Below are 19,799 nucleotides of genomic sequence, written 5' to 3'. Positions count from 1 at the left end.
TTTATGTATTGTGTGTAGCAAACATGTATTATGTAGTAAATATGGAACACTAGTTATATACTATATATAGTAAATATGTAATACTACATGCTTTATAATATAGGTGTGTGTGTGTGTGTGTGTGTGTGTGTGTGTGTGTGTGACAGTCTCAGCTGTTGAGACAAAAGCATTCACACCTTGGGGGAAGGAAAGGCCAGCCTACGTCAAGTTGGTGATTGTTGAGCTGAGTCTGGAAGGGAACAAGGGATGGCAAGCATGGAGGACGGACTTTGCAAAGACGGGTGGAAGAAGGAGGAATGTTAAGTACCAGAAAGTGTCTGAAGTGGGTAAAGGAGTAGGTTCAGAAGTCAGAAGAAGGAAACAAGCATTTAGACAGCATCGATAGGGGCTAGGCACTGGGCTAAAGCTTTTTACAAATATCTCCTCTGATCCTCACAATGACCTGGAGAGGCGAGCCCTAATATTGTCCTCGTTTTTACAGTTGAGGAAACTAAGACAAACAGAGGTTAAATGATTGCTCAAGAGCGATTCTTTCTTGGTAAGGAAGTTTCTAAACTGGGAATCTCTCAACACTAATAAGCTCACAGGAACAGATAAAAAACAATTTATGGTCTACCCAGCCAAGGTCCTAGTACACCTGATTGCCTCCCAGGTAATAACAAATGATAATAATGATGAGGAAGAACAGGAGGAAGGGAAGAAAAAGGAAGTGGGGAATTCAGAGATGGCCTTAATACCTGCCATTCACTGCCCGTTCCAACCGTCTAACAACCCTTGGAAGCTGGCACCAAGGCCATCCCTAGCCTCCACTGGGAAGATGAAGCCACTGAGGGCCCACAGTCACTCTCAGGGGTGGGATTTCAACCCAGGCTTTTCCTGACTCGAACAAGACGAGGCCACTCTCCAACCCACCACACTGCCTTTTCTGTCCTTCCTGACTGACCCTATCACCTGTTTTCTGTTGTTTAGTCATTGAAGTCATGTCTGACTCTTCCTGATCCCATTTTGAGGTTTTCTTGGCAAAGATCCTGGAATAGTTTGCCATTTCTTTCTCCAGCTCATTTGAAAGATGAGGAAACCGAGGCAAATAGGGTGAAATAACTTGCCCAGAGTCACACAACTAGTAAGGGTCCGAGGCCAGATTTGAACTCATGAAGATGAGTCTTTGTGACTCCAGCCCTGGCACCTGGCTACCAACTCTTACTTTTCCTGATCACTAATAACACAATCACTTCTATTTGATACATGAAGAATTTTTTTTAATTTTATTTTATCAGTATGATATTTGGTAGTGCACAAAGAGACTGACTTTGTCTCAGGGAGACCCAAGTGTGAATTCTGCCTCCTATACTATCTAGCTGGGTGACTATGGCAGGTCATTTAATCACTTTCAGTCTTGATTTCCTCATTTGTAAAATAAAGATAATAAAAGCACCTACTTCTCGGAGTTGTAGGAATCAAATGAGATGGCATTTGTAAAGACCTTTGTATACCTTAAAGCTCTAGCTACTATTAAGCTATAAATAATATTGTTAATTTAGTTATGTAATATAATAAAGATTAATATATTGACTTATTATTTTAAATAATATTAATAAAACAGTGGCTATAAAATTATTAATAAACAAAAATAACTTATAATTGAAACCAGCATAATATTTTATATTATATAATAAGGTATATAAGTAAGGTAATTTAATATATTAAAAATAAATTAAATAAAAATAAAATTAATAAAATATTATATATGCATTATATTATTATGATATAGTATTGTCAAACTTGGAATCTAGAAACTCTCAAACTTGTTACAACACGAGAACGGAAAACCCCAAGTTTAGTTAGCTTAAAAGTGAAGACCCTGTCACATGAGAATTTCTTCTGAGGGAAGCCCCAACTTCACAAATCTCAGACTAACAACAGACCTTAAAGTACTTTAGGTGGAGCTAGCAGTCTCCATCAGGTGTTAAGTGCCCTTTTTTGTCCTGGTAGTTTCTCCCTTTGTGTCAAAGTCCTTTCTAAGGGAGCCCTGCCCTTGGTTGTATCTTTCCCTTTTGCACTCATAGTAAAGCCAATCAGCCATACTCTCCCATCCTCAAGTCCCCAAAAGGTATATAAGTTCCCCATATTCTTTAGTTCCTTGAAGCTATCATCTCTGGGAGGTGATTTCTCCCAGGGACACTGTCCTCAGAGTCCCAGGGTGTAGACTCTATAAAGGTTTTTTGGCGTTGGGCTCTGGACATGGCTAAAACATTGGACCTCTCCCTTTCCTGATTAAAGAGTTGGTTTTTCTGACTACTTTAGTAGTTTTTTTCTAGTTTTAGTAGTTTTCACTAGTTTTTTAGTGGTGTGTTTTTTCCAAGTTAACATTATATAATATAGTAATATATAAGTATGTGCATCTGCTATGTCATATAATTATTATATCATATCAACCTATTAATTTTAATAGGTTAATATTATATTGTATAGTAATTATAACTAACTATAATAATATATATCATATTCTAGTACTTTACTATATATTAAATTACTTTAAGTGCTAGCTACTTTTATTGTTATTCCTGCACATCAGGCTGCCTGTAACCCTCCAATTCTTAAGTATATGTTGCTGTTGACAAAAATAAAATCACCTGGTGGCCAACTTTTGGGTGATGAGGCTTTCTTGGCTTACAAATCTGATCTATGGATGACAGACATACAGTGTGTCTACCTTTCCAGTGTTCTTACTCCATGTTCCCCTCCATGTACTCTATATTAACCTACTTATTTTTGTTCCTTCAACAAAACATTCTCCAAGCAAAACATCTCCCATCTCCCGGAGGGCCTTTCATGCCCACAACGGTCTCCCCATTCACCTCTGCCTTTCATCTTCCTTAGCTTCCTGTAAGACGCAGTTCCAACTTCATCTTCTGGAAAAGGCCTTTCCTAGTCTTCATTTCCTCCTCCCCAAACCGTTATTCCTTTCCCTTGGAGATTATCTCCCATTTAAACTGAATATTCTGTAGAGGTAGACATGGGTGTTTGAATGTTGCCTCCACTAGGACAAAGGCAGGAACCATGTGGAGGGTTTTCTGGTCTTAGTATCGTTCCCCAGCACTTTGCTCAGGACCCCGTATACTGTATACTATGGGTGCTCAATAAAGGCTGGCTGGCTGATGGATGGGGCTCTAGACGAAGCCTTCTTCTGGCTTGTCGGCTGTGCCAGCATGTATGCTGCTCTAGCATGGCATTCAAAAACCCAGGGTCACCTCCAAGACAGACACACACACCCAGAGTACGCCTTTAGCAGGGGATGACAACAGAACAATGAACTTTTATGGAGCTGAAAAATAGGGAATTCAAAATAATGGTGACCCTGAGGCACTGCGTAATTCTGAAGTACATTCTAACCCCAAGAAAGATTAAATAACTAAATTCCTCCTCCACTTAGGAAATTCGAATGACTCAAGAAGTTACAGTGCAACAAACATGCCCAAACTTCTCTGTCTGTCTTTCCAGGACTCCCATCATTTTTCTCCACCCTTCCAGGCCTGGGATTCAAATTCTCACTCTGCCACCCACCATCTTTAATTTCACATCTATGAAGAGCAGCAAGGTAGTTCAGGGATGAGAGAACCAGGATAGAGATGAGGGGAGGTGGGTTCAAATCTGGATTCACAAAACTTCCTACCTGTGTAACCTTGGACAAGTCACTTAACCCCAAGTGTCCAGCCCTTACCACTCTTCTGTTTTGGAACCAATACTTAGTGTGAATTCAAAGATGAAAAGTAAGGGTTTAAAACAAATTTCCCATTTATGAGCCTCAGATTTCTCACTTATAAAATTTCTTGGGTCTGGACTCAAATGATCACTGAAAAAAAAGACATTTAAATTTGTTCATGTGTAAATGGTCAATAGAAAAATAGATTATACATTCTGTGGCCACAGGTGGCTCAGTGACCCTGAGCAAAGCCCTTAACTTTTCTGAGTTCCAGATAACACTCAAAGTTGTGCCAACCTGCAGTATGTTGCCTCATTTGGAAGTTCCCTGTCTCAATGATGTCACAAGGTCTCATTCCTATCCTTCTTAAGAAAGACAGGGATGGTATAAGTAACAGGGGCTTGAGGGAGAGATTTTTTTGTTCAGAAGTTTTGAAAACATCGATTTAACATCCTACCTTGTGACTGGTGCCACATAGTTTCCAGGAAAAACTCCTATCTTGCTTGTGTGCATAGAAGTCCCTTTGAACCACCCATCTTGGCATCGCTCAAACACCAGAAACATCTCCCCCTTTCTCAGCTCCAACTCATCCTCTTTCCGGGGTGTATATGGGTAAATAGCAACATACCTGGGAAAAAAAAGAGAGACTATCAGATTTTTTAAAAGAAACACAAAATTAGAAATGTTTGATTCTTTTTATTTGGGGATTGAAGATAGGACAATAAGGGAATTTCTATGACCTCTAATTCAAACATTTACAACATCATATTTTAATCTGTCAAATCTTCAAATTTATGCCAGTCTTTTTTAAAAGGAAGAGATAGAAGAGATGATGAAAGGACCACCAAAACATATCTGCAACTTGGGGAGTCCTGTTGGCTTATTTGACAAGCTACATGTGGTTCTGCAGCCTTGGAAGAAGGCAAAGTATCAAAGAATCAGCTCCCTCATCTGCGCCACTCAGGGTAGAAAACTCCTTTTAATGTCAAAAGACAAAGTCCATATTTTGGATGGTTGCCTAGAATTACAAAGACTCAAACCTACCTGAATATCAGAAAACAGTAGTTCTTTAAAGGTCCTTTTTATAATATTTAACTTTTTCCTTGTGGGCACATTTTTTCCCTTCTTTGAACACTTAACTTCAGTGTATTATATCGTCTGCTCAGAACAAAAAGCTCTCAGAACATTCTAGATATTTCTAAAGAAAGTTACGTTCTCCAGACTATATATGTTTCAAAAAAATTCTCTAACTTTCAGTTTCTGATCAATTTAAGTAAGGGAAAAAAAAGTCTAACAAAAATTGCCATTGAACATTAACTTTGCCAGAATGTGAATAATCAGAATGCAAAACTGCATTGTCTTCACCATATGATTTTCAGGTGGCTCCAGTAAAAACACAAGGATAAGAATGAAAATGAAATGAGGTGCTATATTGAATCCCAGTGTGGAATGGATTATGTCTAAATCTGAAATGAAAATCTCCAGAATACTCCTGAATTTTCTTAGAGATGCTGAGTCTCCAGTTTTTGATCAAATGTAACTATTTGATGATATAAGCTTTAAATCTCAAACTGGAGCCAGGAAATCCTTTCCGGTGAAAGAGATTTGATGGCTTGTCTAGGAACCCTGAAGACTGCGGAATGACTTCCTGATAAGAATTACTGAACTAGATTTTCCCACTGTTCAAGAGGCTGGCATACGAAAGGGTTCTCTAGTGTTGTGAAAGAACGCATTCAGCCTCCAAGAAGGCCAAGCTTGCTCTCAGGGAGCAGCTATCCCCCTGGGTGAACCTAGCTGCCCAAAAGGCGCTTGTTAGAAATGGACCCTACTTCCAAATGGAGATACGTGGTGTCAGTTACTATCAGGAGGAACACAATATGGTGGCTGCCAACTCAATGGACAAACATACAGAGACTTTAGTGGCATTTGTTTCTCGTGTTAAGCTAGTCAAGTTATTGGATCTGAAAAGGAAAGGAGACATGGATAAGGAGTGCATATTGATAAACAAAATAATCCCGTGTTGCAAGATTACTTTGCTCACATTTCCCCATTTTTCACCAAACTGATACCCACTGGTCCTAGCAGTTCTCACAGAATTGTGTTCTTTCCCCAGAGCTGTGTTCTTGAGTTTCCCAAAGCCTCGCTTGCTGGGTGTGTTTCCTTCCAAGGCTTGCTTACTCTATAAAGTCCACTGATTACCTTTTCTACTGTCTGCTGGGCATGGAGGGATCAGAGGAAGAGACCAGTGTGGGATGTGCTCTTGTTGGACAGAGACACGGGTCAAGGGGTCTTTCAGAATCCTGGTTAGTACAGACAGCAATGACTACTTTACGAAGACCAGAAGGGCTGCTGGGTGAGACAGTTTCCTTGTCTTAGTGTCTCTTTCTATGCCTTTTCTGTTTAAGGAAGCAGAACTATGGAAAGACTTATCTAACCCGGGGGGAAGTGAGGCCTAAAAACAAAAATGGGTTTCTGATCATAAGACAGGTGACGGATGGACTGAGGAATTAAGGCACAGTCAGTAGAGGATAAGGCAGGTGAAAAAAGGAAGTGGAGAGTATAAAAAAAAAGGGAGAAAAGAAGGAGAAAAGAGAAGGGGAGAAGAAAAAAGGGGGGGAGGGAAGAGGAGGAGGAATGGAGAGGAAAGGGACATCTGCTAGACTCCAAGTCCAACACTATCTACTGGGCTACCTAGCTGCCTCTGTTGCTATTTCATTAAAATTCCTTTGTTATTCTGTGTATTATATGGCTGGCTGGTAAAAAAAAAAATGTAATGGGAGGGGCTAATAAGCTATAGTTTAGAGAGAATTCTGATGTACAAAATATTTAAGTCTATGAGTTAACTAAGGGGATGGGAAGGCTCAGTATAAAGGGGGCCCCCGTGGGCTATTATAAATATCATGTTGTTTTGATAATTGCAGCATTCTATTATAATTTGAGAACTAGTAATGCCAAACTTCCTATTTTCCTTTTTTTCTCATTATCCTTGGCTCACTTCTCTTATCTCGTGCCAAATCCCTTCTTTCCTATTTAAAAAAATATATATCCTGAGCTCTTGTCTTGTCTTTTCTTTCTACAGTCTCTTGGAGATCTTATCAGCCCCCATGATTCATATGGGTAGGCACCCCCTCACATATATATGTATACATGCATTTATCTATCTCTGTGTGTGTATATATATGTATATTATAGTGTGCATGTATATCTATGTACATATACATGTTATCTCTGTATACACCTCTATCTTTATGCATGTATGTGTGTATTGATATGTATACAAATATGTGTGTCTCTCTCTGTCCTTCCTCTTTTCCTCTTTTTTCTTTTGTTCTCTCTCACTTCTCTCTCTCTTTTCTCTCTCTCTCTCCCTCCTCACTTCTCTCTGTCACTCTTTGCCTGTCTCTCTTTCTCTCCCCCTTCACTTCTCTCTCTCTGTCACTCTCTGTCAATGTCTCTGTCTGTCTGTCTGCTCTGTATGTCATCCACTAACCTCTCTCCCAACTCCAGTATCATAGAACCAATGACTAAATATCTGTCCTCTTAGAAGGTCCTTAAAACCTCAAACTCAATACATCTAAATTGGAGCAAAGTGTCTTTTCTCCTGCCAAATCTGCCTTTCCTTAGGGTGGCTAAGTAGCAACAGCAGACAGAGCAGTGGACCTGGAGACAGGAATACTTGACTTAAATTCAACCTCAGATGCTAACTATGTGACCTTGGGCAAGTCACTTGATCCCTGTTTGCTTGGTTTCCCCATCTGTAAAAAGAGGATAATAATAATAGCACCTACCTCCCATGGTTATTATGAGGATCAAGTGAGATAATAATAACTGAAAAACATTTGATACAGTGTCTGGCACACAGTAAACGCTACATAAATGTCAACTATTATTATTACTATTTTCTCCAAACTTCCGTATTTCTGCTAAAAGTACCATTGTCTTCCAGTTTCCCATATTCTCAGACTCTCATTCTTGACACCCCCATATCTGACCAGTTGCTAAGACTTGTAGACTGCACAAAATCTCCCACATCTATCCCTTTTATTCCTACCCAAATAGCCACCCCCTTGCTTCAGGCTCTGTGCACTGCTCACCTGGGCCTTGGTAATGTAGGAAAATATAAGTAAGGTAATAGGGTCACCAGGGATATTACAATAAACTAAGGGTTTGTGGGAACACACTCTAGGATTTATGAGAGACTGGACCAGGGTGAAGAGACCAGAGTTTACTGGATTTCCACAGGAATGGCAGTTGATCTTAACTGTCACCCAGCTTCCACTAGACCAGAGTATAGTAACAGGCTAATAGGGTAAAAGGAACTTAACAGCTTTAATTATGTTAGACTAAAAGGTGGGAAAGGATTTCTATACTTAAAACCTAAGGGATAAAACCACAGGGCAATGGGAGGACTTATTCTACTCTTATCTAAGTGATCTAAACTAACAGGGCCCAAGGAGCTGTAAGTGGAGTCTCTGGGTTTCTGCCTCAGACCTGGAACCTGCCAGGCTTGAGTACAGCTGGGGCTTTGTGGCTTTGGGATTCTCACTGCAATCCAGATGATCTCTGGATGCCAGGAGTCAAGATGATCTCAGGTACCAAGTAGAGAGGGTTCTGCTTGAAGCACTGTCCTCCAGTTTTCAAACTTCTCCTCCTCTCTTAGCTCCGTAGATCTTGTCCTTTATTAGATGCCACACCACACAGGATCCAGGGGAAAACAGGAAGCAAGGTGTCCTTTGCTCTGAGGTCTCCCAGGCTGGCAACAGTTTTGCCCACCACTCATGGAGTCCACACTCAGGGCACAGACAGACTTCCTGACCTCCTTCATTCCATCCTGGAATTCCCAGCTCCAGCTCCTTCCTGCTAGGTACATCTTAATTCCTAATAACTAGCTAGTCTAATCTTACTCATAACAGTAACTACCTCCAGACTGGCCTCTCTGCTTCCAGTGTCTTCCCTTTTTCAATCTACCTGGCACACATTTGCCAAAATAAACTTCTGAGAGTGCAGTTCTGTCCCTGCCATTCCCCTACTCAAAAATCTTCCATACCTCTCTATTGTCTTCAGGATAAACGATAAACCTCTCTGTTTAGTACTTAATGCTTATAGTATCATAGTATATAGTATATATTATTATGGTATATAATATAAATTATATACTATATCTGACATATTGTATATAATATTTATAATATAATACTTTAGTACTTAATACATAATACCTTCATGATGCTGTTGTTGCTGGTGATGATAATAACTAATATTTATATTATGCCCAATGCCAGGAGCCATGTTGAGTGCTTTACAATTATTATCTCATTTGATCCTCAAAACAACCCTGGGAAATGGGTTGCAACTATTATCCCCATTTTAGAGATGAGGAAAAAGAAGCAAACAGAGGCTAAGTGACTTATCCAAGTTCACAAACTACAACGAGCAGGAGAGCCAACAGTCACACTAAATTCCAGTGGCTCTTTGTTACAAATATAAAATCAAAAATAAAATCCACCGTTTGCCTTTTAGAGCCCTTTATCCAAGTCTCAGCCCAAATCCTAACTTCTGGGAAAAGCCTTTCCCAGTCCTCCTTAATGCTAGCGCCTTCCCCCTAAGATGTGCCCCCATATAAGCCCACCATGGTCTGAGACATAGAGGCTCCCTGTTTGGATCATTGCTGTTTCCCATATTGGGTGAAAGCTTTCAGGGCAGTCAGAACCTCAAACCACCAGGTGGATCCAACAGTCTCCTGTTCACCGTCTCTCCGACCCTCTGGGCCTAATTTTAAACAAATGTTTCCTGGTTAGCCACTTACACACTGGGTCGCGTCTGGGGCCGTAAATGTGCAATTTGGTCAGCAGATCCTGCAGGTCTCTGTCCCACTCCGGAGGAGGCAGCAGCTGGAGATGTCGAGGCATTGACAGTGGCAGCCAGGAGGGGAGGTGGGGGTAGCGGAGGATTCATGTTCTAGGTTTGGGGAAGAAATACAGAGAAATCAAATTATTGGGGATGAACTAAAAAGTGTGTGTGTGTGTGTGTGTGTGTGTGTGTGTGTGTGTGTGTGTGTGTGTGTGTGTGTGTGTGTGTGTGAAGAACCACAAATTGGGGGAAGAAACCTTTTAAAGCAGCCCCCCTCCTCAAACTGAACTGTTAGGCTACTTTCCTGGAAAGGGTTGACTGTGTAGGTTCACTTTTTTTTAAATCTCTTATTTATTCTCCTTTAAACCACAGATGTCTTCTTAGCAAACAGGTAAGTCAGCTCACTTCAGCAGGGGAAGAATGGGAAAAAAATGAAAGGGCCGCGGGCGATTCTGAAGGTAAATAGCATTTTCAAGGAAGCCGATGGTACAGAATCCAAGCACCTTCCAAAGGGGCAGCTCTAATATCCCACTGTTTGATAGGACTTAATCCGTGATTGTTTCTGTAACCTGAAAAATTTCCTTTGATGCCTACTCTACAATGAGCATAAATAATAGCAGCCATAGCCACTGGGCTATTGTTGCCACTTCTGATTATTTTTAACTTTGCCAGCGTTTGAAAACCAGCCCTATCAAGGTTGGTAATCTTTAACAAGTACACCAGTGAAAAGCTGCTGGTTCCTTTATGGGCATAGCCTAATGGGGGCCCAGCCTGCAGGATTCCATTCCTTTTGAAAATCAATGGGGCAATTGTTACCTTCTGATCTATAAAACCCCAGATCATTCTTTAGGGTCTGTATAGTGACACTCCTGGGAAAGCAGGCTCACAAAGGCAGGCGGCCCCCAAAACATCTTTGAACCACTAGCAGGGTAAGAAATGATTCAAAGGAGAAGGAAAGGCCTAAAGAAAGCATAAATTGGCTTCTATACATCAGCACGACTGTAAAAACAAACCATTAATTTCTAACCGCAGTTCACAAACAGCCATTTCATTTCCAGTTTTTGGAATCAAAATTTAAATTTCATCGAGCAATGACTTCCCAGGCCTGGCAGTGATGGCGCACACAGTTCCTGAAGAGGGGGTGCAGGGAAGAGCTCATATTTCTGACATATGCTGCAACCGTTTCACACATTATTTTAAATTTCAAGCCAAAGTGACTTGGAGTTAGGACTCTCCCCCTGCCCCCAGCAGCTTTATGTCAGTCGTTCCTAAGCACAAAATGAACAAACCAGATCACAAGCAGAGAGTGGTACTAACTTGGGCCAGAAAGCACAGGGCTGTTCACAGAATTTCCCTCCTTTCCTGAAAAAGGTTTCTCATGTTCTTTCTACACCAAGTGGCAGGATGAACATGAGTCACCACTTTGGAATCCAATTCTCTTGAAGTTTTTAATACCTCCCCAAACCTGTTAGTGGCCTAGGGTCACTCTCTCTCTCCATCTAACAAAACAGAAAGTAGGAGGAGGGAGATAACCCCCAGCAAAATGCTGAACTAGGAACTATCTTCCTAGACAGGTCTTAGTGACAGGAACAATACAGAGCCTGCCGAAGAGGGGGTGAGAAACAAGTCCAGGCCAAACCCAGATTAAGATCACTAAGAAAACTTTGATAAGTGGTTATTTTGGGAAAGACTGCTAGATTTGGAGTAAAAAGAAGTTTAGGTCAGATCCTAGCCTTCTCACTTGCTACCTAGGTAATGTTGGGCAAGCCTTTTAAAGTCTTTGAGATTTTTTTTATCTGTAAAATGTGCTATGGCCTATCAGGCCCCTTATAATATAAACATATGATTCTCCTATGATCTTATTTTCATGTAAATTGTTTGGTTCCAAAGGGGAACTCTCAAAGTAGGGTTTTAAGTAGGTACAAAGACAGAAGATGTCACATTCCCAAATAATGACAGATCTAAGGCCTGGTTCTAAACCACTAAAATTCACTAAGTTCTATATAGTGAATAAATGAAATGAGTGAAAACCATTGTGTGGCATGGAAATTTCATAAAGCAATGATGCTGGTCAGAGATAGGCGAACCTTTATGGGCTCTTCCATCTCTGAGCCTTTAAAAATCTCTTTTAAAGGTACAAGAATTTGGAAAAAGCACACCAAATCATTTCTATCAAATGCATACATGTAAAGCAAATGCTACTTGTGCAGTATATAGGCAGTGACAAGACAAGAACATACATATGGATGCTGCTCAAGTATTGTTCTAGGGGGCAGCCTGATGTCTCAGTGGACAGAGAAATGGGTCTGGAGTCAGGTCATCAGATCAAATCTGGCTGCAGATACTTCCTAGCTTTATGACCCTGGGCAAGTCACTTAACTCCCATTGCCTAGCTCTTAATCATTCTTCTGCCTTGGAACTAGTACATAGTATTGATTCTAAGATGGAAGATAAGGGTCTGGGGGGAAAAAAGAGTTGTTCTGATAGATTAGAAACTGGTCCCCAAGACTATGACTACAGCAATGCTCTTCTGTATTTGAACGCTTTAAAAATTATTAATCACCCTGGACTTTTCTGAAATATGCAAATGATACTTTGGAGATATGGGTACAGATATAGAGACATTTTAGGATATTACCTGGAAGAAGAAGAAGAATCATTTTTAAGGCTTCAGAAGGCAGAATTACAACCAGTAAATGGAATATAAAAGAATAAAAAATATTTTTAAAATATAAAAATATACATTTTGTTGTTGTCAAATAGAAGGAAGAATTAAATAACGAGTAAAGTTGACTAAAAGAAACAACAGAGTTGTCTAGAAAAATAATGAACTCCCTGTCACTGATGGTATTTAAGCCAAGAGTAGATGGCTGGCCACCTGTCTGGCTCTTGTAATGGGTAGAAAGCTGGAGTCTTTATCTTAAAGGTGCCTTCCAACTTGAGGTGCTATGATCGTATTAAAGTAGGCAAATGCTTTCTAAGGACCCAATAGGTACTGAAGACGGACTGAAAACCCTGAGCTTAGGCAAGGCAGATAAAGATATGGGAAGCAGAATTCTTGGTGAGTAGATATTACAAAATGATGGTGCCCAAGAGGACAATAGCCTATGAAGTGCTATGACGATTTGTAAATTTCTCTTGGCTAACCTCAAATAATCTGCTGATATAGGAGTCCACAAGGTGGCATGGTCTACTGATCTTCAGATGGTACCCTTCCCACAAAAGAGCTGAGCTCTTCACAAGGCATCCTACAACAATTCCCTGGCTTCTCCACAGATGACCCAGAATCCTCTGTGCCCTTTACCAACAATGAGAAACAGCTTCTAAACTTCCAAGGACCATACCACTAATTCAACATTGAGAAAGATGTCAACTTTCATTAAGCACATTCAACATAATATCCTATACCCCATTACACCAAAGGACCTGGGATTTCATTTATGTGGGAATTCCCTTCAAGGATGCCAATCTCACTTTATGGCTACCACCAGTCCAAGTGCCCTTTACCAACAAAAAGAAACCATTTCTAAAACTCCCAAAATACCACACTAGGAAAGCTGTCAAATTTTATTAAGCACATTTAACATAATATTGTATGCCCAAAGATACCAAAGGAGCTGGAATTTCATCCATATTGGAATTTCTCTCAAGGGTGCATATCATTAATCATTCATGAATTATGATGTTGTACAATTCCTATCTGCTTTTTCCCCAAAAAATTTCCAGAGGGAGGACCACCCAATGTGAGGATACCAGTAGGACAGCTGGGTTTCCCATCAACTTGTCCTTTACTCATACTACATGGAAAGATCATCTTTTTATGTTTATACATTTCTGATGATATCTTTTATTCAAGATCCTCTTCATAATTCCTTGTTGGTAAGGAATGCTCTTTGTTGCAGCCTCTTCCTACTCATCGTGAGGAACAGAAGGAGCCTGCTTTCTGAGGACCATTCTAAGGATGCAGACATCCAACTCGAGTAGGGTAGCCTAGTTAACTTGGTGAATATTTCTTTGGTCATTGTTCTGTCATTTTAGTTGTGTCCAACTCAACATGACAGCATTTAGGATTTTCTTGGCCCGCACTGGAGTAGTCTGCTATTTTCTTCTCCAGACACATAAGGAAACTGAGGCAAACAGGTTTAAGTGATTTACCCAGGGTCACACAGCTAATAAGTGTCTGAGGCTGGATTTGAACTCAAGTATTCCTGACTTTAGACGTGGGACTTTATCACTGTGCCTCCTAGCTACCCTTCTTTGGCCATGGAAACCTATGAAATAAAGATTATCTATAGATTCAAATAAAGTCACAGGTAAAAAAAAAACTCTCCTGAAAATAGAACTTTTTAAAATAAATGTAAGTTCTCCTAAATGGTGAAAGACTTGAGAAATTACCTACAAGGGAAATTTCTGGTCTAATAAAACCCCCTGTTTTACTGGCCCAGCAAAATCTATTAACAAGCCATGTTGGTGATTTTCCTGGTGTCCACATTAAAGGAAGCCACACGACAATGCTCTCATAACCACATTCTGTGTCAACCATGCACGACAAGCTCAAATTCTAAAAAACACTTCAAATAATTTTCAGCCTACATTCTGGTCTTGGACTCTGCTGCCTAAAAAGCTGTGTGACAAGGTACGTGGCCTTCCCTAAGGAAACAGACTCCCAAGACTTTTGCAGGATCTTTTCTTCTCTGTGTACTTCTCTGTATGTGGCCACATGCGGTCGCGTGTCATCGAAAATGGTTACACATGTCAGTGCTGACACACGTGTCACAGGCTTGCCATCACTGACCTAGAGTCAGGAAGATTCAAGGTCAACTTGAGCTTGAGACACTTACTAGCTATGTGACGTTCCCTTTTGCCTCAGTTTCCTCATCTGTAAAATGAAGATAATAATAGCACTTACTCAGGTCTGTTGTGAAGATAAAATGAAATTTCTGTAAAGCACTTTGCAAACCCTAAAATGCTAGGTATAAGTACTATAAACCTTGGGACATATTTCCCATTCTAAACTTACCACCTAATAGCATTAGTATGTGATATTCAGGGTTAACAAAACTTGGATTGTTCCACCGCAATCCAAAATGTTTATGCAAAGTTTTCAAAAATCTTGACTTGCAGCCATCTGTCCCCCCTGAGATAATGTCAGGCACATGTGTCTACTATCCCAGCCAAATTGAATTTGCTGTTTCACTAGCTGCAACTGGCACAGTATTCACACTGACCCGTAAACCCTCCTTTTACCTGGCCAGCATGCAGACTTGAGGAGCTAATCCTGAGAGGAAAAATCCTGAGAGGGCTGGAAACCGCTTTCTGGATCCGTCCTGTGCTATGACTTTCCTCTCACTAATCTGTCCTAGGATGAACTCGAAGATCCAAGTTGCTTTCCATTTTTAGATTTTAGGCTTTGGGAATTGAAACTTGGCAGTCTTTGTGCCTTTTTTCATTAATTAATTATTCTAAGATCAAAAAGTTACAGTCTTTTCCCCGCCTTTAGGAAATGAAAATTTGATTTTTCCACATGTGGTGTTTCAACTAGCAATAGGAGGACCCACCAGCTCAGTGCTGGGGACAGGGGCTGAGGGGGAAACGAGGAGAAGTTTTTTGCTCTTCCCCTCCTCTACCCTGGGAAACCAGAAAGGAGGGTTTTCATGGCACTCATCTCTGGATAAAATATCCTCGGTGACCCCATTTTCATGGGAATCATGTCTCACTCAAAGTCAATTGTACTTCCCTTTCCCCAAAGGAACGAAAAGTACAACCACATTTCCTCTATGGAGGAGCTGTCCTATAAACAACTGGAGCTATAGGATGCCAGGGAATTTCCTGAAGTTTCTTTTCCCCAACTAATCAGCCTGCAAACTTCCCTTTTCTTTGAATGGGAGAATGCATAATTTATCCCTCCGAGAGTTAAAAACAAATATGATTATGGCTGGGGCAGTTGATAACACTTTCACCTCTTGCCTTGAGGCATACCAAACAATTGATTCTCCCCAGCTTTCAGGAGACACTGATAGCAGCTTCCTTTCATTCCAAGAAAATAAGATGCTGCCAATTATTTCTTAGTTTTCTACAACTGCTTTCTTCCCCTGGTTTTTTTTCTAGTTCTCTTCCTCTTTGGGGCCCCTCTCTTTTTATCCCTCTCTTTCCTCCACACTCAAGCCATCAGACTGGTGATCTCCTCAATGCGAATGTCTCCTCAACAATGGCTCAGGCAGGACAGTCCATCCCTTTCCATGGAAAGCACTAATAAAGACACACTTCCTAAGTTGGTTGGTTTTGTTTAAATATTTTTTATCGTTACCAAGAAGGGCTTTTTTGGGAGAGAATGGTGGGAGGGAGAGGCTACGGGAAAATGAGGGTGATACAAAAAAGGAAATGAGAAGGAGATTGGGAGATCAAAAGAAATAAAGGCCTGGTCTATAAGAAATAAGGTTGATGACAAAAAGCAATGTAATGAAAACACTTATGGGTTCATGCCACCAATCTCCACAGTATTACAGAATCACAAATCTCGGAACTGGACAGAATTCCAGAGGCTGTCTAATTCACTCTCCACCTGACAAAGAACCGTCACTACATTATCCCCAAAGAGGGGCCATCCAATCTTTACTTGACAAGCTCAAAGGAGGGGTAATTTACCACTTCCCAAGTTAGCCCACTCACAAATTCTAAAAATGGTCACTTGGAGTCTTCTTAAGACCTTCAAGGAATGAGGATCCCAGTACCTCTTGAGGCAGCCTATTCCACATTTGGACAGCTCTCAATGTTGGAAAGTTTTCCCTCAATTTAATATGAAGCCTTAATTTTTTTTTTTAATCTCTTTGTAGACTCTGTCCTGGCTCTGTCCACTGGAGCCAAAGAGAACAATTCTAATCCCTTCTTCAATGACATCCTTTCGGATCCTTCTTAACTCTTGACTTTTCCAGGCTATTCCTTCAACACGCTGTCAGATGACATGAAAGCAAGACCCTTCGCCATCCTGGTAGACCTTTCCCAGTCCCTCTCCAGCTTATCAATATTGTACTTAAACCATGATGCCCCAAGCAGCTCCAAATGTTAGGAACTTTTTCCTTTTATCAAACCTCCATCTGTTTCTCTAATGTCCAAACATGGCTCCCAGTTCTGCCCTTTGGGGTCCAGTAAACCATGGCCAGTCCCTTTTCCATACCACATTCCTTCATCTATTTGAGAAGAGTTATCAAGACTCTTCTCTATTCCAGGATACATACCTCCAGTTACTCAACTAATTCTCATATCATATGCCAAGACTGATTGCCCTCAACAAAAGTATTTATTCATTCATTGACTCAATATGTATTTTTTGAATAGCTACTACAGGGTACTGTGCTCTTCATAAGCATTACCAAGAATAAGATTCAGAATCTCCCCACTATATTATCCACAAGGTGGCAAGGCATTTGTGTCTTCTACACAATTTGTGTCCTCTAGGGTTGGAAAATGAGTCACTTTCCCATTGCTGTCCTCTGATTTTGAGGATTCATTTTAACATATGACTATGACTTACACAGCAACTAGGTGGCTCAGTGGACAGAGCACTGGCCCTGGAGTTAAGAAGATCCAAGTTGAAATCTAGCCTCATACATTCACTAATTGTGTGGCCCTGGATAAATAAACTTCTGTTTGCCTTAATCCACTAGAGAATGAAATGGCAAACCACTCTAGTATCTTTGCCAAAGAATACAAAAAATTGGACACGATTGAACAACAACAACAAAAAGTATAATATAAACTCTTTGAGGGGATAGATTGTTTTTACTTTCATTTGTGCATTCCCAATACAGTACAGTGCTAGGCATTTAATAGGTGCTAAATAAATGCTTGTTGCATTGTATGGCACTAGACAGAGTCTGGAATTTGGGGGCAGTGAAGTGAAAGGCAGCTTCATGCAGTGCAGAGAAAGCTGGCTTTGGATCCAGGAAGACCCAGGCTCATGTCCCACATTTGCATGCACTCCTTGTGTGATCCTGTACAAATCACTTCCCTCCTCTACAATGACAAAGCAGCCAGCTGGCAGGCCAGGTAGATAGTCTGCTTTCAGACCCTGGTTAACCTCAGTGTCCTCCTCTGTAAAATGGGCATAATAATAGCACCTACCTCCCAAGGATTTTGTAAAAATCAAATGAAATAATTATAAAGTACCCATACATAGTAAACGCTATATAAATAAATATTAGTGATTATTATTATTAATTATTATAAATTGCAAAGAAAGTGGCAATTCCCAAACCTGGGATATGGAGGTTCCTTTATCAATGAAATCAGATGTTTATTCTTGTCCTGTTACTATTATTTTAATTATCATATTAATGTTTTATTTATGTTTATATTATATCTATATATTATATAATTATATGACATATATAATTTATATTAACTATAATTTGTTAATTGTATATAATTAAATTAATCATTATATGAATTATAAATTTCTGTTTGTATGTAATATATTTATATATCATGCTCCTACTGTATTAATATAATTATCATATTCATCATCATTATGGTATAGCTCTCTGAGGTCCACTCTCTATCCTCTGTGTATAAAAAGCACCCTCAGTTGTACCCCAGCCCTACCAACTGCTAGTCTCAATCCTATTATATAGTCTAGTAGGAGAAGCCAGACACATCCTCACCAAATAAGACAGGACCGAATGAGAATGTGTATTTATTTTTTCTCACTAATTGGCGGACTATACGCTCCTTGAGGGTAATTCAATTGTCTAAATTCTGTTTCTCTTCCACTGGATCACTCTAATAGATGTTTAAAAATTCGTTTGATGAATGGATGGATAAAATTAATTCAAAGAAGGAGGAAATGAATTCCAACAGAAGAAAGTAAAAAAGGAAGCCTGAACAAGAGAGCCTATAAGTTGGGCCTTGAAGGTGAAGCAGGGCACATGCAGCGGGGCAGAAGGGGCCACAGGGGCAAGAGGAACCTTTAAAGCATGGGATGTATTTGAGGAAGAGTCTTTTGGCTAGACTCTGTGTTTGGTACTATTATTAAATATTATATCATATATTATTATTATTATTTTATCAGCTTGTTTAGTATTTTTAAAAAGAGTAAAACAACTGGCACACCTGAGGCCGGGAATTTCCAAGTTTATCTGCAAAATTGGCAGAAATAACACCATATATGACTAACACAGTAGATGAAAGATATGGCTGGTGGGGATTCCACCCAAAGGAACAAGCATCAATAATAAACCAGGGTTGCTTAGAGGTTGAGAGAGCCAAATGAATGCCAACAGATAGGTTCGATCAACAGTTAAGAACCAAATCCTCAAGGATGGGAGGAACAATACTTACTCCAAGAGCAGCTTGGTAGGGCACATCTGATGGGAAGGTGAACGAAGGGCCCGTTGTGACGGGACTGCTCGGAGGTGGGGTCACAATTAGCCCAGTGGTACTGATGTGAACCTGTCAACAAAAGGATAAAAAACAACACAGAAAAGGAACTGTGAATTCGTATGACTTAAGTCTCTTAAAAAACAAAACAAAACAAAACAAAAAGCAGCCTAGTAACAGTGGAACAGACTCTGAATTTACTGTCAGAGATGCTGAATTCAAATCCCATCTCTGCCATCTACTGAACCATCATGTTACCTATATCTCTAGACCTCAGTTTCTTCATCTGTAAAATGAAAAAATTAGCCTAGATGACCTCTGGGACCTCTTCCAGCTCTCTATACAAGACCGTGACCTGTGAATTTCCTACAGCAAACAGACTCCAGAGAAATAAATCTATAGTTTAATAGGCATTTTAAAAATTTTTTATTATTATAGAAAACACACTTCCATAGTAGTCAATGTTGTAAGATCAAACTCATACATAACCAAAACCCCCAAATAAAACCATAAATATGCTGATGTGAAAGACAACTCCAACAGTTCTTTCTAAAATGCATTTTAAAAGTCTGTATTTTTTTTCTCTTGATGTTGACCAGGAAAAGGCAAGAGATGTGGTTGCTGGAGTGCTGATGCCTTTCTTCTTTTCAGATGATGCCCTTGGTGGAAAGATATCTCAGACGCAATAACCTTGCGGACAGCTCCATTCTCCATCATCTATACACAAGCTCCCTTTGAATTTTGAGGATTAGGCTTCAGTAGGCTCTCCATATATCAAATCTGGGTTTAATTCACAAGGCATTTCCCTCCTGGCAATCATTTTCCTCTCCCCCCACCCCTCACTTCCACCTGTGATTAAAATGCAGCCGCC

General features: G+C 40.1%; 1 protein-coding gene across 1 annotated transcript in view; it reads right to left on the bottom strand.

The window, feature by feature from the left end:
* Positions 1-19,799, bottom strand: part of SH3RF1 (SH3 domain containing ring finger 1) — a 78,598-nt gene that overhangs the window by 22,958 nt on the left and 35,841 nt on the right. Inside the window, exons 8-10 of the mRNA XM_044681677.1 lie at positions 18,890-19,000; positions 9,510-9,661; positions 4,161-4,331 (exon numbers count right to left, since the gene is read on the bottom strand). Of these exons, the coding sequence (XP_044537612.1) occupies positions 4,161-4,331; positions 9,510-9,661; positions 18,890-19,000 (434 nt within the window). The remainder of the gene's footprint in view (positions 1-4,160; positions 4,332-9,509; positions 9,662-18,889; positions 19,001-19,799) is intronic.

This window comes from Gracilinanus agilis, chromosome 6, assembly GCF_016433145.1.
Source record: "Gracilinanus agilis isolate LMUSP501 chromosome 6, AgileGrace, whole genome shotgun sequence".
In the NCBI taxonomy this organism is placed as follows: Eukaryota; Metazoa; Chordata; class Mammalia; order Didelphimorphia; family Didelphidae; genus Gracilinanus; species Gracilinanus agilis.
The sequence above is the reverse complement of the archived record's forward strand: the minus strand, read 5'-3'. Positions and strand labels throughout refer to the sequence as shown.